This window comes from Polypterus senegalus, chromosome 6, assembly GCF_016835505.1.
Source record: "Polypterus senegalus isolate Bchr_013 chromosome 6, ASM1683550v1, whole genome shotgun sequence".
Lineage (NCBI taxonomy): Eukaryota > Metazoa > Chordata > Cladistia > Polypteriformes > Polypteridae > Polypterus > Polypterus senegalus.
Genome location: NC_053159.1, coordinates 27,054,082 through 27,079,316, shown reverse-complemented (window position 1 = coordinate 27,079,316; position 25,235 = coordinate 27,054,082). Strand labels below are relative to the sequence as shown.

The window sequence follows — 25,235 nt, the reverse complement described above, 5'->3', positions numbered from 1 at the left end:
CCAAATGAGTCCAGTCTTCGTCTCAGGTCACTGGATATTGTCCATGTCTCGGAACCATATAGCAAGACAGTTTTTATTTGTCCCCAAAAGGAAATTAAGAATGAAAGAAGAAACAAAACATTTGTTTTACATAATAATCAGTTATGAAAATGAGCTTTCCAAGCACATACACAAATACTGTATCCACACTTAGTGATTCACTCCTGGATGTATGATGTCTGTGAGCTCAAAAGCATTTACAAAATAATCTGGAATATATTTTAATAATTGGAGTAACATCAATTGGAGTAGTTTCTACTCCAATGTAGGCTGTTCCACATGAAACAAGCATTACGCAAAACATCCTAAGCAGTTTATTTCAAATATCAGCAATGTCAATGCAGTGGTCAGGAAAGAACGGTAAGGCTAGCATTCTTGAAGATGACAAGCTTCTTGTCTGCATAAAGGCAGCTGACAAACATTGTCCAATAAGAAAACCAAACATCTATGACATCTGTTTGGGACAGACTTCTACACAGGGAAACTATTTGCTGCTCCTTATTCTGCACTTAAGCTTGGCAAAATTCTCAATAGAATATCAAACATTACCTTGAGATATTTGAAATATGTGTTTGCTACTTTCCCCTCTTACTTTTTGATTACCATATTTAGTTCTTATACATATTTAAAACTGACATGTGACATGTTTCTGTCATTGTTCTCTCATTAATAACTGTTTGTGACTAAAGAAATAATTGAAAACTTCTGTAACGTGTTTTAAATATTACATTTGAAATATAGTGTTTTAACCCATTTGTGCTAAAAGACTACATAAAAAGTAAGTCAAGAAAAAAATCTGGGCAATACATAGGCATCTTACTTCTTAACTTTGTATGATTTGTACAAATTAGTTCAATGGCCATTATTATATAAACTAGTATATAAAGCTTGACATTTCTAATAGGCAGGTACACATTGTGCTTGATTTATAAACACTCCTTTCACATCAGTCTGTTTATATTCAGGAAATAAGAAAAAAAAAAAATCAGTAATATAACTCCATAGTGCTATCTTTAAGTTCAACCATTCAAAAATGCCAATATATACTGTAGCTCTTGCCATTTCAAGTCAAGATGGTAGGGGGAGCAGAGAGTGATTAGAGCTTCTACAAAGAGAAGCAGCACTCCTGTGCTCAGCGCCCAATACAAGGATTCGCCTTTCATCGAGACTACAAACCAAACGGTGAGCAAGCCATGAAAGATGAAGACCAGACGACTCATCAAGGTCTGACAGTTGTTCCGAGTACATAGTTTGACCTTTCTTTCTTTTCCGAGCTCTGCATCAAAAAAAAGAAGTATGTTTAGTATATGAACAGGTAGTAAAATAAGGCTTCATTTTTCAAAAAATGTGAAGCAAATTTTTCTTAATAAAATTTTCTGTTTAATTGGTGATACTTGTTAAATGAATCACTTTCCAAGCCCTTCAATGCACTACTAATTCAGAAAGCAGACCTAGCCATTTCCTGTATGCAACTCTTCTTTGTTAAATATTCTTCAAAAATAGCACAGAAGGCAGAATAACGAATGTGACAATTCTGACCTTATAAATCTAAAACGATACATTATTGCTTATATAGCTTCTTCATGTTTGGAATCAGGCAGCACAGTGGCACAGTGGTAGCACTGCTGCCTCGCAGTAAGGAGACCTGGGCTCGCTTCCCGGGTCCTCCCTGCATGGAGTTTGAATGTTCTCCCTGTGTCTGCGTGGGTTTCTTCTGGGTGCTCTGGTTTTCTCCCACAGTCCAAAAACATGCAGGTTAGGTGCATTAGCAATCCTAAATGATACCTAGTGTGTGCGTGTGCGCCCTGTGGTGGGCTGGTGCCCTGCCCGGAGTTTGTTTCCTGCCTTGTGCCCTGTGTTGGCTGGGATTGGCTCCAGCAGACCCCCGTGACCCTGTGTTAGGATATAGCGGGTTAGATAATGGATGGATGGATGGATGGATGTTTGGAATCATGCATCCTGTTCATAAGCCACATTGAGGAAAAGAGAATTTGTTAAATAAATAATATTCTGACAAACATTTTAAGGTGCCTCAAAATCATTTCATGGAAACAGAAAATCCTATAAGCCTGCTTTTTCTGTAACTAAATCTAATGCTTCAAGCCCCAGATTCTGTAATCTTCTGCAACTGAAATAGAGCACACCAGAAACAGAGAAGATGCCCGCATCTTCTAGCCATGCAAAGTAAGCAAATACAAACTAAGAAAAAGAGCTGCATGAAGCAAAAAGATGGATGGAAGCCTGAATAAAAAGTGAACATTTCTTAAAATGCACTTGTTTAGGCACGCAGTTAAGATATCTAGGATTCATTTTAAGGTACATGAAAGTGCACTTTCAGATACCCAAATGGTAAATTATAATAGTGCTTTGAAATAGTAGAACCATTAGCTTCAGTAAAAATGTCAGCTGAAAAATTTCTGTTGGAAAAGCTGTGGACCATTCCATTGTCTTTCAAACGCGAGCCTACTCATGAACATGTGCTCCTCTCTTCATTCTGTGTTAAGCTCATATATTGGCCCTCAGAACAGAAAGGTTGAATGTTAGCAACTGGCAAACAGAACTCTTCATATAAGAGCTTAAGATACTAACAAAATACAGAGGGTTGTTTTCACACCAACAGCTCGTCAGATCGGGGATCAGTTTGAGGAATGAAAGCACAAAACCTAGTTGAAAACAAGCTTAGAAAAGGAGATTTGTAGGGATTCAGTCATAATTATTGGTCAACAGTGATGAGTGAAATTGAATTTACAGCAAAACTCAGTTTCTCTGTTCACATAAAAATCTGCAAAATAAACAGAATTTATCTTCATGTGTAATTTGTGCCACTGAAACAAGAACAATTGAATTTAGATCCTGTTAGGAACTGATTTCATTCTTTAATTCCACATACGTGTGGGGGCCAGTTAGTATTTAAATAAAGATTTCTAGTGAAGCAGAAGTGAGGGTGGAGAGGGGATTCAGGGTGTCTGGCAGCAGTAATGTTTTCCTGTGAAGAAAACACAGCAATGATCATGAAGGTGTGTTTTAGTAAGTCTATATATTGAAAATATGCAGCATGTCACTTTTTTTTTTAGTACAGCATTTCTCCACAATGATGTGAACGAGAGGCAGAAAGAAAATTGGAATTACCTGTGTGAAAAGGATTACAAGCTTTATGAAGCTGCAGAAAAGAACACAGTAAGAAGCAGTATTGTTTTGGGGTCACTTTAACAAAACTGTATATAAATCAAAACATGCACATTTCGCTCATCACTAATTTCTATCAATAATCAATTTATGAGCACCTAGATGTGCATTGGAAAGTACAGAATTGCAGTTTAGAGTTTAATTTAAGGAGTTGGCACAGTTTTCAAAATCAGTTCAGAATCCTCCACGGAACAACTAGTTGGATTGGGTTTTCACATAAATCAGAAAACTGATACAAATCTGCCAATTTTTGTGAATGAAAATGCCAACAGCATTTCTGCAGAAAAGTAAGGAACATTTAGCAAAGCAATCTAACAATAGAATATTTACCTATCAAATCCTTCAATTCTTCATCATCACAATCAGGGTAAACAATTATCCTGTTGATCTGCAGGATGATCAGAAGGATATGCTGGCATATAAAGAAGATCATCATCTGGTTCTTCATGTTCTTTTCAATAAGCAGATAAAGGCGATATACTAGAGAGGGACCATCCTGCATGCACAATGATATCAATAAAGTACAGACCTGGCTAGAGATGCAGGATCTAAACCATGTTCTGACTTTAGGGAGTACTTGTAGCTTCCCATTATCCCTTAAGGGCACCTTAGAATACTTATAGGAGTCACTGTCCTCAATCTTAGTTAAAACAAGAGGAAACTGAATCATGGACCAGGAGAAAACCCCCAGCCCCATGACACGGATGGCTCGGTTTGTTTCAACCTGTGACTGTTTGCTGGTATCAAGAATATCCAGAATGTCAGCTCCTAGTGCACTCTCCACCAGAAGTAGTTCATATAGCTGCGCACGGGAAAGATCACCTCTTGGCATTAGCCAGCGACCCACTACTAACATCAACATCATGGTTTGCTCAACTCCAGATGTCCACATTGCCTCTTCAGCTGTGATACTGATCTGAAAGTAAGAGAGACACAAAGAATTAAAGAGCTGCACTTTAGGTTCAAAACATTCTAATCGCACAATAAAAACTTGTTCGCACACATAATGTAATTCATAATTTAACCCAAATAAAAAAGATTTTGTACTATTAATATAACAAGAGGCATATATAATTTATCACTGTAGTAGCCATTTAGAAACAGTTTTTCCAACCTAGGAATTCATTGTTTTTAGCTACTCCATATTGCTAGAATATGTGCAATGTTAACCTTACTGTAAGGAAATGCAGAGCATAATTAAGTCAAGGAAAAATAGTTTGGTATGATTGAATATAGGTAAGATGCCTGTAAATGCACCAATGTAGAGACACTGTATACAGTTGACATAATACATCACCACAAGGAAATCACTGTGGTAAACAGTTCAATGTTACCAGTCATGTATTAATGCTTACACTTTCATTTTGCATTATATAGTGTAGTGTATCCTGGAAAACACTGGTTTAGTGTAGATGAAAGTAAAAATATTTACGGTTTTAAACAGTTGTACAGTTATGTAAAAAAGTAAGTACACCCCATGAAATGTTTTTTTTTCTTTCTAACATATTTTGATCTACATTTAAACAGACTATTTTAAAATATGTGAAGTAATTGAAAACAAAAACAGTGAAAATTTAAATTTGCAATAATTTAGTCAATAAAAAGTGAACAGATATGACATTTTCGTCTGTGGAAAAAGCAAGTCCACCCTTAGCTGTAATAGCTGGTATTGCCCCCTTACGTAGGCATTTCATAGAAGTATTTACCAATCTCAGACAGCTGGGTGTTTTTCCCCCACTACTCCATGCAGTATTAGTATTCTGTGCACAGCACCCACCCCCTCCCCTCCCCTCCCCCAAAAAACAGCATTTCTATGACTTGGTCATTCTGGAAACCACTATTTTTTTCATTTCAGCTATTCCTTGTTGGATTTACTAGGATGTATATGACCTAGTCAAACTGCAGGGTTTAATTTCGATTGAGTGCCAATTTTCTGATGAATCTCACATTATCCACAAGCACCCTCAGGTATCCTTGGGAAGAATTCATAGTCAACTATATGATGATGAGCTGCCACAGCCCTGATATAACTTAACAGCCAAAACCTAAACATTTCCACAACCATGTTTTATACTTAAAAGTCCTTCTGAGCACATGCCGTCTTTGGTTTTCTTCTAGTGTGATGGCCAAATAACTATCTTTGCCTCATCTATAAAGAGCACATCACTCAAGAGGTCTTGGTCTTTGCCTTGGTGTCCATGGGCAATCTTTAGTCTTCCACCTGATGTTCTTACTGGACAGCAAAGGTTTCCTATTGGCACACCTCCTATGCAGCTCTGATGTGGGTAACTGCTTTACAATGGTAGACTAATGCACTTTTGACATCAATAGCGACAAGGGCAACCTGTAAGTCCCATAATGAAATTCTGGGGTTGTTAGCAACTTCTTTCAGTTTCTTGCATTCTGCTCTCGGACTGAACTTGCTGGGATGGCCTGGCCTGAAAAATTGTCTCCACTTGTAGATAATCTTCTGTACAGTGGAATGTTTAATTTCAGATTGTTTGGAGATCTTTCTAAATCCCTTTCCAGACTCGTAGGCATCTATAACCTTCATCCTGAAGGTCTCAAAGTGCTCTTTTGATCTAGGCAGGGTGAGAACACACACAAACCAAACTAAATATGTGGGGTACTGTATAGATAAGCAGGTTCAGACAAGATGCTCTAATCTGGTTCAACTGATTCTAATTTTAGGTATCTGAGACAGTGATAAGTGTAGGGATGTACTTACTTTTTCCACATGCAGTTATGCTTATGTAAATTATACAATCGACTACAAAGTATAAATGCAGCATTGTGTTTGTTACATCACTTTTCTCTATGGATACTTTTAAAATGAAGATCAAATATTGATATTTTTGCATAGGTTAAAAAAGAACAAACAGTTTGGGGATGTACTTTCACATGACTATGTAAAATACAAAGAAAGCGTTTTTGGTTTATTTTATATATTACTAACAGACTTCTAATTGTATGTTGACGGAAGTTTTGTAAATGGTATAAATGTTTGAAGCACTTGCATAAAACTAGAACAGACCTAATGCCATATTTGTTGTACTAAAATGTATACTTTTTTAAGCTCTGCATTTTTGGTTTATTTCATATGTAACTAACAAATCTGTAAGACTACAGCAACTGTTCGATAAAAATAGTACCCTTTGAAACTCTGATTTCTAATTACAACACTTGCATATTCTTAGAACACCCTAACCCCCAGAATTCAAACATTTATAACAACAACATTTATTTATATAGCACATTTTCATACAAAAAAATGTAGCTCAAAGTGCTTTACAAAATGAAGAATAGAAAAATAGAAGACACAATAAAAAATAAAAATAAGTCAACATTAATTAACATAGATAAGTAATTCTATAATATATAATATATATATAATATATTTATATTCATTCATACCTTTAAAACATTTACTAAAAAGGCTACATTAACAAAAATAAAGAATCTGCTTAAACCAGAGATGTTTCTGTACCAACCCTTATCAAGTCTGGTTTCTGAAGTGCAGCTGGAGTAGTCTCTGGGCTTATACTTGTTAAAACTGTGGAATCCAGTGAATGGAGCTCTAGCACCCAGATACAGGGGATGGCAGTGCACAGGTACAGAAACACCATCAAAGAGAACCTGCATAGAAAGTCAGAGCATCCAGGTCAACTTGCACTTATGCTTGCTAAGTAAACATTTTATTAACCTCTGTTGACTTACTCTGACCTTCTGAATCTGCAAAATCAATTACTAAATAATAAAAAAAATAATTGCAAAGAATAGGTCGTATACAGACCACTTCTTTCTTAGCAATACCGACATTCATGTTTAAATCAGTCCATGCATAACTTTAATTCAGGTTTGGTATTGGCTATGAGTACAAGTTAATCAGTTTACTGTACAGTAGATGCATTTCTGTAATCACCCCATTACTTACCAGAAACCAACACTTTCAATTTAACACAGTTAATTTGTCACCATTACCAGCATTTTGCTCTTGCTTGGATGCCGACATCACAGTAAACAATGATTCACACACCTCTGACTTTCTTAATGCCAGAGTCACTGTCACTCTATTATCACACTTTATTTATAGCAACTATGCATGATTTTATTTTGTTTCCCCAAAATAACAAATCAGATCGAAAGGAAACTAAATGAAAAAACACTATAGAGGGTGAACAGGATACCTTCTGTCATACAACAGCATTGCAAGTAATTAAAGAAATCATTTTGTTGTCTCTCTACAGACTAGAAAACTTAGCAGACCCAGGAGTAATGGAGCAGGCAAAGATGCCCAAGGTCTCCTCTTATCTGTACAGCGCACACTACAGGAGAGTTTCTTGTAAATATCGCCTGATGGGTGTTCACTGGGTTTGTATTCATTGTCAGTGCTGCCCTATTGTCAATAGTCTATGGGAAATCTCCAGAAGTGTTAAAACGTATAATGTGACAATTATGCATGAGACAATACATTTATCCCATAATACAGTTCATATTAAGATTAAGGTCATGATAACAATATTCCCACAATATGAAATCTTCATAAACACATTGGCAAATCAAAAAATTGCAAAATAAAATTCAAATCACTATGCAAATCTTAAAAGTACATTTTTGTAAGCCTTTTCATTTGTTTTTTTTTTTCCTAAATATTATAATGAACAATGACAGTTAAGCCCAAGAAAAGATGTATTTATTTAACAATGGAATATAGACAATGGATGGATGGATGGATATTATACAGTACTTTGAAAAGTAGCACATTTCTGCTGTTATCACCACAGGAAATGACTTAGAATAAATCAAACACCCATTGGCAACTAGGCACTGCTATTCCTGCCTCCAATCGACTTCCACTGTTGCAAGCAGTCTTTCTCAACAATCCACTGGAGACCATTTATCTTTTTATTTAACCTATGCTATCTCAGGATTCTTGAACATTCCTGGACTTGTAAAATGTATTGCAAATAATCCTGGGGATTACAGAATGCATATCTCTGCGTACCTTGGTGACAGGTTGCTGTCAATCATGCATTCAGCCCCACCTATCCATCCATCCTCTTCCACTTATCTGGGGTCGGGTCGCGGGGGCAGCAGCTTAAGCAGAGAGGCCCAGACTTCCCTCTCCCCGGCCACTTCTTCCAGCTCTTTCGAGAGAATCCCAAGGCATTCCCAGGCCAGCTGGGAGACATAGTCCCTCCAGCGTGTCCTGGGTCTTCCCCGGGGCCTCCTCCCAGTTGGACGTGCCCGGAACGCCTCACCAGGGAGGCGTCTAGGAGGCATCCTGATCAGATGCCCGAGCCACCTCATCTGATTCCTCTCACCCCACCTATCTTCAGGATAATCTGCTAACTACTACAACATTAACATAAAATATTTGACCAAAAGCAAGAATTGTGGATTTGGCTGATTTCTTTCTCTAGCATGCTAGAAAACTGAGGGCAAAGTGAGATCCACTGCTGTATAATTCCAATAGCTGTAACCCTATTTCTGAATTGTTATCAGTGAAAGGTTTATTGATATCTTGAGCTCTCATTCCAGGGGTGGCGAACTCCAGGCCTCGAATGCCCCAGTGGCTGCAGGTTTTCATTCTTACCATTATCTTAATTAGTGAACAGTTTTTGCTGCGGATTACTTCTTTTAATTAACTTGACTCGGGCCCCATAGTTGTTTCTTTTTCTTTGACTAGCAGCCAAACAATAATGAGACACAAAACAAGCCACCACATGACCAGCTCCCCAGTGCCCATCACACAATATCTGAAATTAAAGAAAGGTGATGGTCTTGGTAAAGCTGATCTCTCAGGTCACCAAAACATTTTGACGGTGCTCTTAGAAAGAACAGAAAAACAACAGTTTTCGAAATGTGTGCTGTGGCAGCAACAAGCCATGGAATTAAATAACAGGTTTAATTAACAGCAAAAATTGGCTTCTCATTAAGAAAGTGATTGGAGTGAAATTGGTTGGCGTTTGAAGCCCCAGTTCAGCTGGGGTCATCTGTTGGCTCGTTTCATGTCTCATTTCTGCTTGGCTGTCATTTAATGAAGAAAAGAATCAATTCAGAGGGCTGAACTCTTCTAACAGGGCTATTAAAGTGAGGGGGAAAAAGTTAATTAGCAGTGAAAAATCAGTCACTGATTAGGAAAAGGGTTAGAATGAAAACCTGTAGCCACTGCGGCACTCCAGGCCTGGAGTTCGCCACCCCTGTCTCATTCTATCACATCTGTGGCTCAAGAGAGCTGCAGTAACCGCAGCTTGCTACCCTCTGTAAGCAGTGTTTGAATACATGAGAAATGATCCAACAGGAGGGTAAGATTGTGCTTTTCTGATTTTAAAAAAAAATTTGTTATGAAAACAAGCCTCCCGTGAATGCAGTGGTGCACTCATTAAACATCAGTGTGATTGGCCATACTCATCTGAGGATGTGACACTCTAAATTAATTGTGTGTGAAACGCTTATCCTGCATTCATAACCCCATTTCATGTATTGTGAAGTTGATATTGTGACAATTTTCATCTTCACATTATTATACAAGCAGTGAATTATGATTCTGCCAAAGCGCACTGCTTGTCACGTTACAGCGGGAAAGAGAAGTATTGAACGTGTGGTCCTCATCAGTAAATAACAATGTAAGCAGTATGTTTTGCAACAAAAAGGCTGTGAAGGTCTTCAGAGAGCGCTCTCTGCTTTTACCCATCATGAAATGCTTCGTGTGTGACACCTTCGTAATGAGAAACCATTTTATAGGCCACCTATTAGGACTAAACCAGCTATTATTAATTTGCACTGATAGGGGGAAGGATAGCCTTTTAAATACTGACAGATTTCAGCTGCTTTCTTGGCTTTCCATGCCTTTTTGCATCTCCTTTTCTTCATGTGTTCAATACTTTTTCCCTGTGTTATTCCACTTTATTACACAACTTAATTTATGGACTTAATAGTTTTAATTTCTTTGTATGTATGGATTACTTGGGTTGTTGCAGACACCTGGTGAAAATTTCATGTCAATAGCCCCATTATAAATATATTTACTGAGAAAAATGTTGATGCATTCAATACTGATTTTCCCTGCTGTATACCTTAGTTCTAACATTTCCATCAGATTTTTAAATTCCCTGTCTTAAATGAAAAATTTTTATTTGCCCTTGTGTTTCTTTTCAGTCATGTGGAAGTTTGCATATTTTATTTTTATGAAACATTGTATCATTGAGCGGATTTGTCAGGCACAGTGGTCTAAATTAATTGCAAATAAAAGTATTCACTTCCTAAATCATCACTGGTGTATCCCCATTTGAATTTAGATGTCACCAAATTCATTCAATTCCGATGCCTGGGGTTTTAATTGATTGTATTATAAATGCACCTCATCTGGAAGGACTTACTAGTGGTGAATCAAGGTAAAAAAAAGAACACTCCAAGCAACTCTGTGAAAAGGGGATTAAAAGCATAGTCAGAGAATGAAGACAAGACAATATCCAAGGCAATGAATATCCCTTGGTGTCCAGTTACCTTAATCATTAAGAAATGGAAAGAGTATAGCAAAGTTGTAAATCTGTATTCAGAAGGCCATCCACAGAAACTGAGTGATCGTGCAAGAACAACATGAGTGAGGGAGACCACCAAGAGACCTACAAGAACTCTAAAGTACAGTAAAACCTCGATTATCCATCACTCAATTAACCATCAGTCTCCATTAATTGCGCATGTTTGTACCTGTTACTACTGCTGCACGATGTGCTGTGAGCTCTGCACATTGGAACAACTCTCCCTTATGCTAGGGCAGAGTGTTTATCCCCAGCACCACATGTCATGGCGTATTTTGAAATCACATTGTCAATTACATTCCTTCAGTTTTAATAGCATTTTGTAGATTTTCTCTTTTGCTATAATTAAAATACTATACATTGTTATCTATACTAATAAAAGGCAAAGCCCTCACTGACTGACTGACTGACTCACTCATTCACTGAGTCACTAATCACTAATTCTCCAACTTCCCGTGTAGGTAGAAGGCTGAAATTTGGCAGACTCATTCCTTAGGGCTTACTTACAAATGTTGGGCAGGATTCATTTCGAAATTCTATGCGCAACGGTCATAACTGGAAACTACTTATGTACATATATACCGGCCATAGCCTGCAGCTCGGTCGCCGTGTGAGGCGGAGTTCCATCCCTCATCGTCACACCTCCCACGTAATTGAATGCCTGCCCATATAAGGCCGTCCGTCAGAGGCAATCCAATAGAAACACTCTGCCGCTAAATATTCAGACGAAGGTGAGATGGTCAGGGTGGTGTTTGGGACAAACTCAGCGAAACTGCGAGAGAAACTTTTAAGTGCCGGGTCTTAGCTAACATTAAAATAAAGCCATGGCCATCATGAAATCACACAGGATAGCACAAGCACAGCTGAGAAGCTTCGATGCATGTACTCCGAGCGGCTCATATGAACTGACTTTGCAGGACTGGGAAAGGTAAACCCGTGCATGCAGTGTGTGATGTTTTAGACACACTACTTCTCCGCTGCAAAGCACGGGTATCTGAGCTAACATTAAATAAAGCCGTGGACATCGCGAGATCGCACGGGATAGCACAAGCACAGCTGAGAAGCTTCGATGTGTGCGTGTGTATATATTATACTAGCCAACCCACAGCGTACCATACGCCGCATAATCAGGCCACTGTTTAAATGATTTTTAAGCACAGAGGAATAAATAAACATTTGAAAAATCCGTAATTTAATAAACCACCAAGAAAAGTAACATTGCAACAATGCACGCTACGAACCAACATACAATTGTCCGTGACTGGAAACCGGAGGGGCGCAGCCACGCCTTCTCCTTCCAAAGCGAAGGACGGGGTTAAAAGGCGCTCGTTCAGTACGCACTGCCTGCTTATGTGCCCGCCCCCAACTCCCTACCTGAGTCGCTTTCGTCTGTGTACAGTCCACACGCACCTGTGAGTCACGTTAATTTTCCAAACACCACCTCAGTCGGTTTCCACGTTGATTTTTCATTGTTCTTTGCGGTTTCGGCTGCTTTTTTATATATAATCCACCAAGTTACCCAACCATTGGGGGGCGGGGGGGATGGGTTTACAAAGGGTAGGGACGTAATCAGTGCGAGCGTATGACCCGCACGTACTGGGAATTTCTCGTTCGTGGGGAACAATTGCAAGCCACGGTCTCCATCATGAATGGGGTTCAACGGCTTACGCACGGCTCCCAGCGCCAGGTAGACACACGTTGATCCATTCAGTGTAGCGCGCGTGCAGTACCGGACATACAAGTGCATCACAGACCTGTTAATGCTCAGTCTCACATGGCTGAAAGCCACTTGTCCCTCTAAGAATTTGGACGCCGACCGCTGTTGGGTCGTGTAACTATTTAGCAGGCGGGAGTCTCGTTCGTTTTTGGAAATAACCAGCCAAATCACTCCACCAACTAAGAACTGCCTTGCACCACCACCCACAGAATCGAGAAAGAGCTATCAATCTGTCAATCCTGTCCATGTCCGGGCCGGGTGAGGTTTCCTGTGTTGAGTCAAATGAAGTGAAAGGCTCCACACCTGGTGGTGCCCTTCAGTCAATTCCTTTAAGTTTCAGCTTTGTAACCATACTCCCCCCCTGAACCCAAAGACTTTGGTTACCCGGTTGGCTGCCTGTTGCGGGGCCTGCGATGGTGAAGCAGGTGAGACGGTAATGAAACAGAGGCACAGGGCTTATAGGAAGACTGCTTCCTTCATTGGGTTTTAACCAATGCACAGAACGAACCAACACACAATCGTCCGTGCGGCGCTCAGGGTGGAACAGGAGGAGAGGAGAAGGACATCCACTCTGCTCCCTCCGTCATGCTAGTCTGCTGATTTCTCGTTCAGTATACACTGCCTGCTCATGTGTCGTCTTTGTACAGTCCAGATGCACCTGTGACTCACGTAGACTTTTCATTGCTCTGTGCGGTTTTGGCTGCCTTTCTATATATAATCCACCAAGACACCCGACCACGGTGGGAGGGGGGTGTGTACAAAGTACAGGAGTATCTAAGAAGACGCATGTTTGTCGCGGATGCGAATTGCTGTATGTAGCGTGTAAAACAGTTTGCTATAGTGCACGTGGTCGTGCGTCGCAACCGAAAACTCGTTTTGTAAAGACTGCTCACTTCATTGTGTTTTAACCTCAGTTGTAAAGGAACGTTTTAATGATCCCATGGGATACCCCTCGCAAACAGTTTTACACGCCACATATGGCGATTCACCTCCGCGAGAAACATGCCTCTATTAACAGTCAACGTGGATCGGAGCTGCATGTGACCTCTACAACAGACGAATATAAATGACGGCGGTTTTTCTGTGTCGTCGCGTCCGAGTTGGTGGGCGTGGCTCTGTGAGTTGCCGTCGTATCCAATGGTCTTGGAGTTGGTGGGCGTGGCTCCTTCCTGCGTGCGCCATAGGTGTCTCACTTGTCAGCGGCTTAGTGAATCCACGCCCCTTCCGGCATGCTTTCCATGGTTGTCTTGCCTTAGTTAATTATATAAATATTATATATACACACACACACATTGTGGCATGCAGCTGGGGGTGGAGCCCAGCCTGGATGCCCAGGAGGAACCACGAGGGGACGACCATCCTGGTTGTGTTGGCGGCCAAGGGTACAGGGCATGGAAGCCCAGCCCTGTAGGTGCCTGAAGAACCCTGGACCTCAGCACTTCTGCCACACCCGGAAGTGCTGGGGGGGGGGTTTAGAGAAAAGAGGACTGGGAACACCCAGAGGGCTTCTGGGTGCGCAGCCGGCACTTCCGGCACATGAAGGCGTGTCCACGGGAGATTGCCGGGGAAGCAGCTGGAGCCCATCTGGGTTGCTATTTAAAGGGGCCTCCTCCCTTCCGTCATGAGCAAGAGTCGGGTGTAAGAGGACGGAGCTCGAGGAGAGGAGTGGAGGCGGCCAGATGGAAAGGCACGAAGGACTGTGAGGCCTGCAGTTTGGGGGATCAGTGCTGGAGGCACTGGGTTAAGCACGACAATATTGTAAATATTGTATATATTAAATGAGTGTGATGGGTGCTAAACTGTTGTCCATCTGTCTGTGTCCGGGTCCAGTTCCACAGTGGCGTAGCTGGCAGGATGCTCCGTCTGGTTCAAGATGGGGACCTGGAGAAAAAAATCAGTATGTGGACGGCCCGGCGCAGCAGCAGACCCCGCGGGAGTGGTTCTCCCCACGAACCGCCGCCGGTCCGCAGAATGGCCATGTTTCCCGGGTGCAGAGGAAGGAGAATGGGCGTTGCCAGAGTGCAGCAGGCTCTGAGAGTCGCGCTGTCGGGAAGGACGGCATTGCTATACAGATGGCTACACTGAGGCAGGCGCCTCGGAGTGATGGGATCAGGTAGGTAGGTCAGGTAGGTAGGTCAGGTAGGTCAGGTAGGTAGGTAGGTAGGTAGGTAACTTTATTAATCCCAAGGGGAAATTCACATAATCCAGCAGCAGTATACTGATACAAAAAACAATATTAAAGAGTAATAAAAATGAAAAATAAAAAAAAATAAAAATAAAAAAAGCAGACAATAACTTTGAGTAATGTTAGCATTTACTCCCCCGGGTGGAAATGAAGAGTCGCAAAGTGTGGGGGAGGAACGATCTCCTCAGTCTGTCAGTGAAGCAGGACAGTGACAAAAGTCTGTCACTGAAGCTACTCCTCTGCCTGGAAATGACACTGTTCAGTGGATGCAGTGGATTCTCCATGATTGACAGGAGTTTGCTTAATGCCCGTCGCTCTGCCACAGATGTTAAACTGTCCAACTTTACTCCTACAATAGAGCCTGCCTTCTTAACAAGTTTGTTCAGGCGTAAGGCGTCTTTCATCTTTATGCTGCCTCCCCAGCACACCACCGTGTAGAAGAGGGCACTCGCCACAACCGTCTGGTAGAACATCTGCAGCATCTTATTGCAGATGTTGAAGGATGCCAACCTTCTCAGAAAGTATAGTCGGCTCTGACCTTTCTTACATAGAGCATCAGTATTGGCAGTCCAGTCCAATTTGTCATCCAGCTGCACTCCCAGATATTTATAGGTCTGCACCCTCTGCACACAGTCACCTCTGATGATCACAGGGTCCATGAGGGGCCTGGGCCTCCTAAAATCCACCACCAGCTCCTTGGTTTTGCTGGTGTTAAGATGTAAGTGGTTTGAGTCGCACCATTTAACAAAGTCTTTGATTAGCTTCCTGTTGTACTCCTCCTGATGCAGCCCACAATAGCAGTGTCATCAGCGAACTTTTGCACGTGACAGGACTCCAAGTCACATTGGAAGTCTGATGTATATAGATTGAACAGGACCGGAGAAAGTACAGTCCCCTGCGGTGCCCCTGTATTGATGAACACAATGTCAGACCTGTAAGTGCCCTGCCCCGCGGTAGTCGGCCCTTCGGAGTCAGTCTCACCTTTGTTTCTGCAGGCAGGGACAATCCGGATCTGCGTCCGTGGCAAGGGCACGCCAGTCCACATGTGAGAGCGGTCCCGGCGATGACAAACGGATGGGCATGGAACCTGCGGCGGAGGTGCCAAACAGGCAAGTCGGGGCAGCCAGTGGGGGGGGAGAGCGATGCCGGTACAGAGATCGGGGAGACGCCCGGTGCGGGTGTCCAGGCAGTGCTTCTGGCCCTCCCTTTTGTCTCTTTACAGGACCGAAGACCCGACGAGCAGTAGGACCTGCGCCGTTGGGAACCTGCCCTCCTGGAACGGGTTGCTCCGCGGGAAGGGCGCAACAGCCTTGGAAGGGGTGCCAAAGTGGTGCGTCCCAGGGTGCCGTGATGGACCCTGTGTACGTAGTAAGACCCACTTCGGGGTGTCCTCCAGACCATAAGGGGGCGACCATCCTGGTTGTGTTGGCGGCCATGGGTAGAGGGCATGGAAGCCCAACCCTGTAGGGGCCCGTGGCCACCGCCAGGCGGCGCCCCGGTGCCTGAAGAACCCTGGACCTCAGCACTTCCGCCACACCCGGAAGTGCTGGGGGGAAGAGGACTGGGAACACCCAGAGGGCTTCTGGGTGCGCAGCCGGCACTTCCGGCACATGGGGGCGTGTCCGCGGGGGATTGCCCGGGAAGCAGCTGGAGCCCATCTGGGTTGCTATTTAAGGGGCCGCCTCCCTTCCGTCATGAGCAAGAGTCAGGTGTAAGAGGACGGAGCTCGAGGAGAGGAGTGGAGGCGGCCAGAAGGAAAGGCACGAAGGACTGTGAGGCCTGGACTTTGGGGGATCGGTGCTGGAGACACTGGGTTGAGCACGACAATATTGTAAATATTGTATATATTAAATGAGTGTGATGGGTGCTTAACTGTTGTCCGTCTGTCTGTGTCCGGGTCCAGTTCCACAACATATATATGTATATATAATGAAAGCTGTTATCTTTACAACGGTTGACAAACATGGAATGTAATTTGAACACAACACATCCTACAAATACGAACCTGATTGAAAGAAATAATGATAATCAAATCCTTGATGACAGCAACACTCATAACACTCACAAAACAATTACATTGACAATCAGATTATGTTATTTTTAAAATGTTTCCTTTTCTTTTTCATAACTTCTTTAACACACTACTTCTCCGCTGCGAAGCGCGGGTATTTTGCTAGTGGCCAATAAATGCATGCGTGTGGTGTTGAAATTGTCGCAAAAAATTGAAATTTTTAAACATTTACAAAATAGCAAAAGTATTTCAAATATTTCTTCAATTTACAGAGTAGGAAGAATGACAATATAAAGCGTGATGCCAAAAGAAATTGAAAAACGTGTCAGAAATGGAGGCTAATGACAATCTTATTCTATATTAATGTTAATGTTCTTCTGCATTGTAATTTACTTTTTAAATTCTATTATATTATACATTGTTATGACTAAAGACAAAACCAAACCAGTCTGATTTTGTCCAGGCTGGCTGAGGACTATTGAGGTTGGCAGAGCATTCCTAAGAAAATGTTTCAGAATATCCAACATGTACTTAACAACAATTTCTAGGGTCTTGAAAACAGAACCAAATAATAATTCAACAGTTGCAAAACGTGCCCTTTAAAAGGAAGTCTAAATATGTGAATTAACTGAGATAAAGTTAAGATGTTCAGGTAAGAGGTCCATACATAACAGTACTGATTTGGAACATCAAATGACTCAGTATACCCAGTACTGTTTTGCAGTAAGGCATAATGTGACTCGTGTGTTATGGTTTTTTTTTCTGTTTTAGAGAGTTATGCAGCTTGAAGGCAGACAAACATCCAACATGTTTGTCTTTGATGACAAGGCCAGATTCAGCTTGACTAAAAACACGCTGCCGAGGAAGAAATGGACTTGTCAGAAAAGTTATCATGAATGTTCCTGGTCCCTGGACTCCTGCTATACAAATACAGACTGAGCACAAACAACAAAAAGAGGTGCATTTTCTTTCTGAATGACCTCTATGCCAGGTTTGCCCCAGGGGATCAAGCAGAACAAGGAAAGTGAAAAGTTTTGTCATCATATGGGACCATGTGGCATTGCAACATCCTGCTGCTTTTGCAGAGTAGTTTAGGATGGTAGGATAATGCCACTATTTCTACTACCTTACTCATTCCCATAGAGATGTTCTTTGCCCCATGGAGGTGAAAGGTTTACGTACATGATTATCAGTCAGTCAGTCATCGTCCCTAACACAGGGTCACGGGGGTCTGGTGGAGCCAATCCCTGCCAACATACAAACTTCACACAGGGAGGACCCAGAAAGCGAACCCAGGTCTCCTTACTGCGAGGCAGCAGCGCTACCATTGCGCCATCGTGCTGCCCTACATTATTGTATGTCTCTCTAAAATACAATAATTGCTGGGTGCCTGGACTTATCTGCAGAAAAATGCTAGTGATGGATCCGGCATGCAAAAAGATTCTTTTCCGGTTGTACAGCAAGAAAACACATAACATGCAATGTGAATGAGAACCTTTGGCCCAATGCAGAGTCAGTTTTGAATAGATGAATAGGAATTCACAGTTGTGCCTTGAGTGTGTGTGCACGTGTGTGTAAACATACACACACTTACATGCACATACAACTGAAAATGTGTCTTTGGTAATTTTATTGGTTTCCTTTTTTTATATGAGCTTGTATTTATTTTGTATTAGCGTACCATATTAAAAAAATATGTAAAAATAAAGCATACATAAAAATTCAACTACATTATTGATTAAAATCTGTATCAAGTCTTAAGATTTAAGATACTACAGGCACAGCATGCACTTTCTTGGAATGCCATTTGTTTTTACTGTTTTTTCAGTTATTTTGTTATGAGTGACAAAGTAATTTAGTTATATGACAAGCTTTGCTAATGTTTTGATGGTACGAATTAATTTTGAGACGTGTGAAATATTTTGGCGGTTTTAGTGCAATTTTCCGGAGGAAAAAATAACTTTGATGATAAGCAGCATGTTGGCAAGAAACCTGTGTGAAGAGTCTGGAAAAGATTAATCCCTGTATTGAGCAACGTGTGTAACCAATTATAAATATATAGCAAATACCACTGTAAGCTTCAAAATGAATCCAAACAAAAGAACTCAGCACATAACCCACATCAAAACTTACCACTGCTATGTCATTAGCAGCATGGAACGACAGCAAATACCCGAATGCATGAGGGACCCCGGCCAGTACTCACCATTTCCACTCCCCGGACTTAGTGGACCGCAGCGTAAACACTCCCTCTCCGAGAAGAATGCCAACGCCGGTCAAAAGTCCCCAATACAGGGGGTTTCCCGTTACCCAAACTGTATGCCACACGGCAACAAAGCCGTGCACGAGAAGCAGCAGGCGACTAAAGTAGGCCTGAATGATCCTCTTCGGGTGCTGCATATGAAAATGTCCAGCTGGCCGCGGACATGAAGAGAAAAGCAGATCGAGAAATGGGCCTTTAGGCTAATTAAATAATAGGCAGCGTTCACATGCCGCTTGGGGCAGTGATTATAAGCAATGGTCGTCGTCTTGTCACAAAAAAGGCGTGCTTTAAGTGGGCTCGATCCATTCCAGATTAAAACAGCTATACACAAAGAACTGAGCTTTTCCGATTGTAAACGTTTTTGATTTTTTTTTTTTGGTAATCCACGGTTACAATGGGAATAAAAAAAGATATGACAATTTTTTGATATCGCCTGCTAGAAAGGTAAAAAAAAAATAAAAGTTGGGAAAACAAGAAGGTCTACCGGTACATGTCTACACGCTCACGTCCAGCTGCCTGATGACAGCAGTTTCTGCGCGCAACTCTAATTAAATACCGCGCTTTTGCAAGTTACGCGGTACAAAACTGACGTGAAGAATGACAAATTATTCCCGCACACCTGACGCATTACATACGGATCGGGTGAATGGCGGGGTTTGTAGTCGGAATAACTTACACGCCTGTCGGTTACGCCCATTTTTCTCCATTCTATACCAGTATAATATATACTGTGTATATATATATATATATATATATATATATATATATATATATATATATATATATATATATATATATAATGCTGCATTCGTCTTACAGTGGAGGTGTGGAGTCGGATGTCGCAAGATTTCCTGAAGAAGGGGGCTGAGATGCCTCGAAAGTTTGCATATTGCAATCTTTATAGTTAGCCAATAAATGGTGTCATTTTGCGTGGCTTTTCTCTACATTCATAATGGCTAACACGGTACAACACCCTAGTACTACATTTTAAGTGGGTAAAGTAAACATGGATTCACCCACAAAGCTTCGAAACAGTTCTATAGTCTGGATCGAAGAAGAAACTGATGAGCAAGACAGACACAAAAAGCATGTTGTCATGTCTAAAAAGATTGTTATGCTGTTTGTAGCGATAAACACTGCAATTTCTGCTTGGAAGCTGTAATTAAAAAACTGCACAAAGCAACCATTGAGCGCAATGCACGAGGGAGTAGCGCGTATCAAGCACACATCGGTTAGTCCATTACTTTTCTTTTTGGTAATGCTAAGACAAGCCTTCTCAGTGTTATTGAATGAGATGATTCATTTAGGATAAATTCTTCTAATAAATACGTTAAACATATAAACCTATATGATCGCAGTGTATATCGCAATTTTAGATTGACGCCATAATAGAACGTCGGATAAACTCGGATTTGAGAAACTAGGACCGAGTTTCCAAGTAGGAATTTCGAGTTTGGGACGCGTTTTCTTTCCGTCTCCCGAGTCGGTGATCGAAAATTACGAGTTCCGAGTTTTTGTTAAATGCAGCTATTGTAAAGCGCAACAGAGTGTATCTGCAACCCACGATACCTATTACATGAGTCACGTAACGTCCATTGCGTGTCAGTAGTCTAGGTGCAGACCTCCAGAACATAGACTTATAGATAGACGCCGCGTTCACTGTGTTGCCCAGTCGACACGATAGGTCAACGCATCCGCCATATTGCGAGTGGCAAAAGTGCCATTTAAACTAATACAGGTTGACGTGGAAACCGGGTTTTCTGATGAAAAAACAATAACGTTTAAAACAGTATCGTTTACATATAACATTTTGGCGAATCGTTTAAATGTAATTATTTATATCCATTTATGCACTAATAATGGCAATTATTATTGATAATAATTATTATTATTAAATAATTCATCCTATATAAGTAACATTTATCTCCGAAATATTTCTAGATTTCGTCCTGTTCTTACGCAACACAGTACTAAAGTATTGGTTAATGCCCGAGTCACCTCACGTATAGATTACTGTAATGCTATTCTATCTGGCATCCCACAAAAACATATCCATCGCTTACAACTTCTTCAAATTTCTGCTGCCAGGATAATAACCTGCTGTTCTAAATCCACTGAACATATTACACCCATTCTCTCTCAACTTCACTGGCTCCCTGTTCACTATTTAATACAATACAAAATATCACTTAACATTTAAAGCTCCCCCTACCTCACTGATCTCCTACAGACTTACACTCCCTCTCGTTCATTTAGATCCTGTAATTTGAGAGTATTCAGTCTGGCAATATGGTGCAGCCTTAGTTTGTGGAAGACAGACACAACCATAAAATGATGGTTGTCAATTTCAAACTGTGTTTCCTCAATGTGCTCCTTGAGAAAAAACTCATCATCTGAACCAATCTCAGCCTGTACAAACGGATCGAGCAAAGATACACTGACAGCTTGCCCTAATGTCGACTGTCAGATAACACGCTCAGCTGCTTTGGCCACTTTGACTGTACCCTCAGAAGGAATCATCAAACCGCCTTTGTTTTTTAATGTGAGCAAGTGGTAGCTCTGATCATATGATGCCGGTACAGCTTCTGTTACCAAACTAGCACGGCACACATCACAGGACAGCTTTCTCAAAATCCTGTCTAAGGGCTACCTCCCACTGCTTCCTGAGGTGGATTTCTTTGGGAAACCTTCAAAGTTTGAGAAATTTTAACAGCTAACAACAATCTACACAGTTAGTGACTAAATACGTTTAGCCAAAACATTGTTTGGAGGCTCACTTGAGCACATAAATGCCTAGCTTTGCTAGCCTGGCGTTGCTAAATTTAAGATTATAAAACAGGATTCTCTAATGGCCAAATATAACCAAACAATTGTTCGGCCTTACCTATGAAATGTAATCCCCCAGGATCTAGTTTGGAGTGTACAGTGGTTTGTACAATCCCAAGCAGCACATGCGTGAGGCATCTTTATCCATTACTTCACTCCACAGCAGTGCCACTCGCAATATGGCAGCGACGTTGATGTACGATGCTGCTGGTCATGCGGTCTCTAGTAATTCTATGTCTATGCTCCACAACTCCAGTCCGTTGAGGTGGTTTTCGATGTTACGCGGTACACCCAGTTACACAATGGTTAAGATTTGGGTTATGGGAAGGTTATCTGACTCGAATAATGGCGTCTGTACAGTAAACCAACTGACATAAATATGTTATCGAGTCTGACGTCATAGCTACAGACTGGAGTGAGAACATGATTCGCTGAAATCAGCTTTGATTGACATTTATGCCACAACTTGGACCCACCTATTAGAACTCAAGTGTGCTAGCCTGCATTATCATCTTGAGGATGGTATGTATGGAGGAATATTTTGGACAAAATTGGATAAACAAAATTGCACTGAAATGTGGCAATAAATAATAGTAAAATGAGATGTGTGCATAAGTAATTAAATGTATTACTAAATATGTTTTGTTGCTTAATTCTTTATTTATTTACTGGGGGACTTTGCTCACCAACACAAGCACACCCCAACCACAAGCCGCGCTATTTGTCAGCCACTTTGCATCTCTGACGCTCGCGTATGTGGATTTCACTTTCACCAAACAAGAAATCTTTTAATTCTCATGGATACGCCTCTACATTGGGAAGAAACACTACTTTTCCCTGATGGCAACACAAATTAGACAATCTGCAAGTCTCCAATATATTCAATCTCTTTTCACTGTTCCGTTATTTCACCGAGTAATAATTTCCATTTGTTTGCACTAATGCGATCTTTAACTATCATTTTTTTCAGACTTTCGAATTTTAGTACTTTCATTATCTCTAACCTGCTCTGCATGTGTATCTCGCCAACGTTTTTTAATTCTTTACAATGTTCTGCTTTGTCATCTACTCTTTGTCTTTTATTTCCGCCTCCAGGCGTGGTTAAATCTCTTGGCACAAAGTCTCATCTCATGGGAGTGAAAGTATCTCCCTGAAAAAGTCTTGTCTCATCACAGGTTTTTTTTATTATAATAGAGAAATTTAATTTTTCCTTTGTTTCTTTATTTCAGTGACACCACTCGCAACATTAAATAAGCCCTGAATTGAGATGGCGGGTTCTAACAAGTGCTATTTTTTGATTGGAGAATCGCTGGTAGAGCAGACATAAACTTTCGGCCATTGAGGATCACATTTACAGCAGACACTTCAGATGCAAACTTCTAATGATGAATTCAGAGTTTCTTGGTTTAAAGTAACCACGACATGCACCCCATTTTTCTTTATTCACACTCATGTCCAATGCGCACAATCAAAGCTTTGAGGATGCACCTGAGCCACAGGATTCTCAAGTCAAGCAAAGCATTTACATCTAAATCTACTGAATCATGAGGAGATTCTGTGGGAAAAAAATCCAAAATCTATGGATTTTTTCCTCCCTGACAGCATGGGTATATTCCAGGATGACAATGCCAAGATTCATCTGGCTCATATTGTGAGCGGTTCAAAGAGCGTGAAGAGTCATTTTCACACATGAATTACTCACTACAGAGTCCTTAATACCATTGTAGTGGAGAAGATTTTTGCGGTGTGGTTTATGTTCCATCATCCATGCAAGATCTCAGTGAAAAATGAATGCATATCTGGATTAAGATAAATGCTGAAACATTGCATAAGGGTGTCAAAATAATGCCATGATTAATCTACACAGTAATCAAAGCTAAAGGCATGCCAATGAAATATTAAAGTGTGCAACCTTTTTTTTTTTTTTGGCCAGGCAGTAAATTTTATTTACCCTATGTAGTTTGTAGCGATGGCTGAGATAAAATTTTCATCTTATGTTTCCGTTGAAAATGGAAAGGAAAAAAATAATATACAGTAATAGAAGGTGAAAGTGACCTATGTTGCAAAATTGGAAATTGTGTGAAAAACCTCTATGGGAAAAAAATAAATAAATCACACGTACATTCTTGTGTCACACAATCCATATATCTGTTATGCAGTCATATGTTCAAAAAATGCAAAACATCTGCTTTTTTGCTAAAATATTGTTCAATAGATACCACCGGAATATTCCGTTCACATTATAAACAGGGAATTAAAAGCACATGGGACTCGCTTTTTGAATTGAAGCTCCATTTCTCCCCCTCATTCGTTGTCCTACTTGGGCGACTCCAGTTGCTGATTCCCCTCACCTGCATATGTCAATTTAGAAATCACTGGGAATGCCAAATAATTAGATAAGTTTCACACTTCCAAAGAATTGTTAGCTTGCCCCCTTTTCTGATTGCCAATAGCATGCTGCCTGTGGGAGCCGGTACCATACAACGGCTTAGCAGGTATGGTGAGCTCAGCCCCAATCTTGGCCATTTCATTCTCCTTTTTTCCATTCTGTCAGGGTATGTGATACACATGGTATCAGACAGATAAGCCTCTCTTGTTTTCGAGGTCTAAAACACCAGTGCTCTTTATTCCTTGTCACAGCTTTAAAATTAGGTGGACTCCCGGGTGAGTGCCCACTGATTGTCAGCTACTAGCCACCCCTACGACTGGTGAGACGGAGTTGCTGAAGATGTCAGACCGCATGAGTGGAGTCACGGGAGTGCAGCATAACTATTTCCGTCTCGCCAGTTATGTAAATGAAGTCTATGACTGAAAATCACTTAAGAAGTCACAGAATATTAAGGGCATTAAAATTATATTAATTATTTTGGCATGTGAAGGTAAACATAGACATAAGCTAACAGGCATACAAGTCACTGTCACCCTTTCAACATCTTAAAAGATTTCTTCCTCATCTGAAGAAAAGGTAGGCTTCAGGTTGTATTATCTTTTTTTCAGATTCCTCCTGTTTAAAATCCTCCTGGGCAAGACCTTCAGGTACAATCTAGTCAGGGGCTCCAAAAGGCTGATTTATACTTCTGCGTCAAGTATAGCCTGTAGATTATACCATCAAAAGCAGCTTATACTGTACAAGCCTGAAAAGCTAGCGGGCAGTGTTTGTAGCACACAAGAAAAGCGAAAGATCCATTAAAATGCAGGCAGTTTTTGCCCACCAGGACCTCTGCTCACTGCCACAGAGTTTGTTCTGTATGTGAATGTGTCTTTACCTCATGTTTCCACTTTTTCATATACATTCCAATCTAATGTCAGCCGATATTTCTCATCACGAATTTGCCGCCATCCGATTGTCTTTGTAGTGCTGCGATGACGTTTCATGTAAATGTTAAAACTTCTTTGACAAGACTTTCCTCCATCGACTCCACCTTATTTCAAAATAGTGCAAAACAAGCAGACAGACACAAACA

At 41.1% G+C, this 25,235-nt stretch overlaps 1 protein-coding gene across 4 annotated transcripts; it reads right to left on the bottom strand.

Moving 5' to 3' along the window:
• Positions 1 to 199: 199 nt before the first annotated feature.
• On the bottom strand, positions 200 to 25,189 carry LOC120530894 (transmembrane protein 26-like). 4 transcript variants are annotated; one of them, XM_039755662.1, is made up of 4 exons: positions 25,038 to 25,189; positions 6,717 to 6,861; positions 3,556 to 4,141; positions 200 to 1,315 (listed from the first exon to the last, which is right to left on the bottom strand). In XM_039755662.1, the coding sequence occupies exons 1-4, from the start codon at positions 25,040 to 25,042 to the stop codon at positions 1,059 to 1,061; spliced, it is 993 nt and encodes a 330-aa protein (XP_039611596.1). In that variant the 5' UTR covers positions 25,043 to 25,189; the 3' UTR covers positions 200 to 1,058. The 4 variants fall into 4 exon arrangements, with proteins under 4 accessions (XP_039611596.1, XP_039611595.1, XP_039611598.1 ...); XM_039755661.1 differs by lacking the exon at positions 25,038 to 25,189 and adding an exon at positions 18,889 to 19,504; XM_039755663.1 differs by lacking the exons at positions 200 to 1,315; positions 25,038 to 25,189 and adding exons at positions 3,169 to 3,199; positions 18,889 to 19,504.
• Positions 25,190 to 25,235: the final 46 nt, after the last annotated feature.

Excerpts from the sequence above, each read along its gene's own strand:
- LOC120530894 (XM_039755661.1), bottom strand. The coding sequence starts at position 19,082 with ATGCAGCACCCGAAGAGGATCATTCAGGCCTACTTTAGTCGCCTGCTG. Across the intron at positions 6,862-18,888 it reads AAGTCCGGGGAGTGGAAATG|GTTCTCTTTGATGGTGTTTC; the intron begins GTGAGTACTGGC and ends CTTTCTATGCAG. Across the intron at positions 1,316-3,555 it reads AGAATTGAAGGATTTGATAG|AGCTCGGAAAAGAAAGAAAG; the intron begins GTAAATATTCTA and ends TTTTTGATGCAG.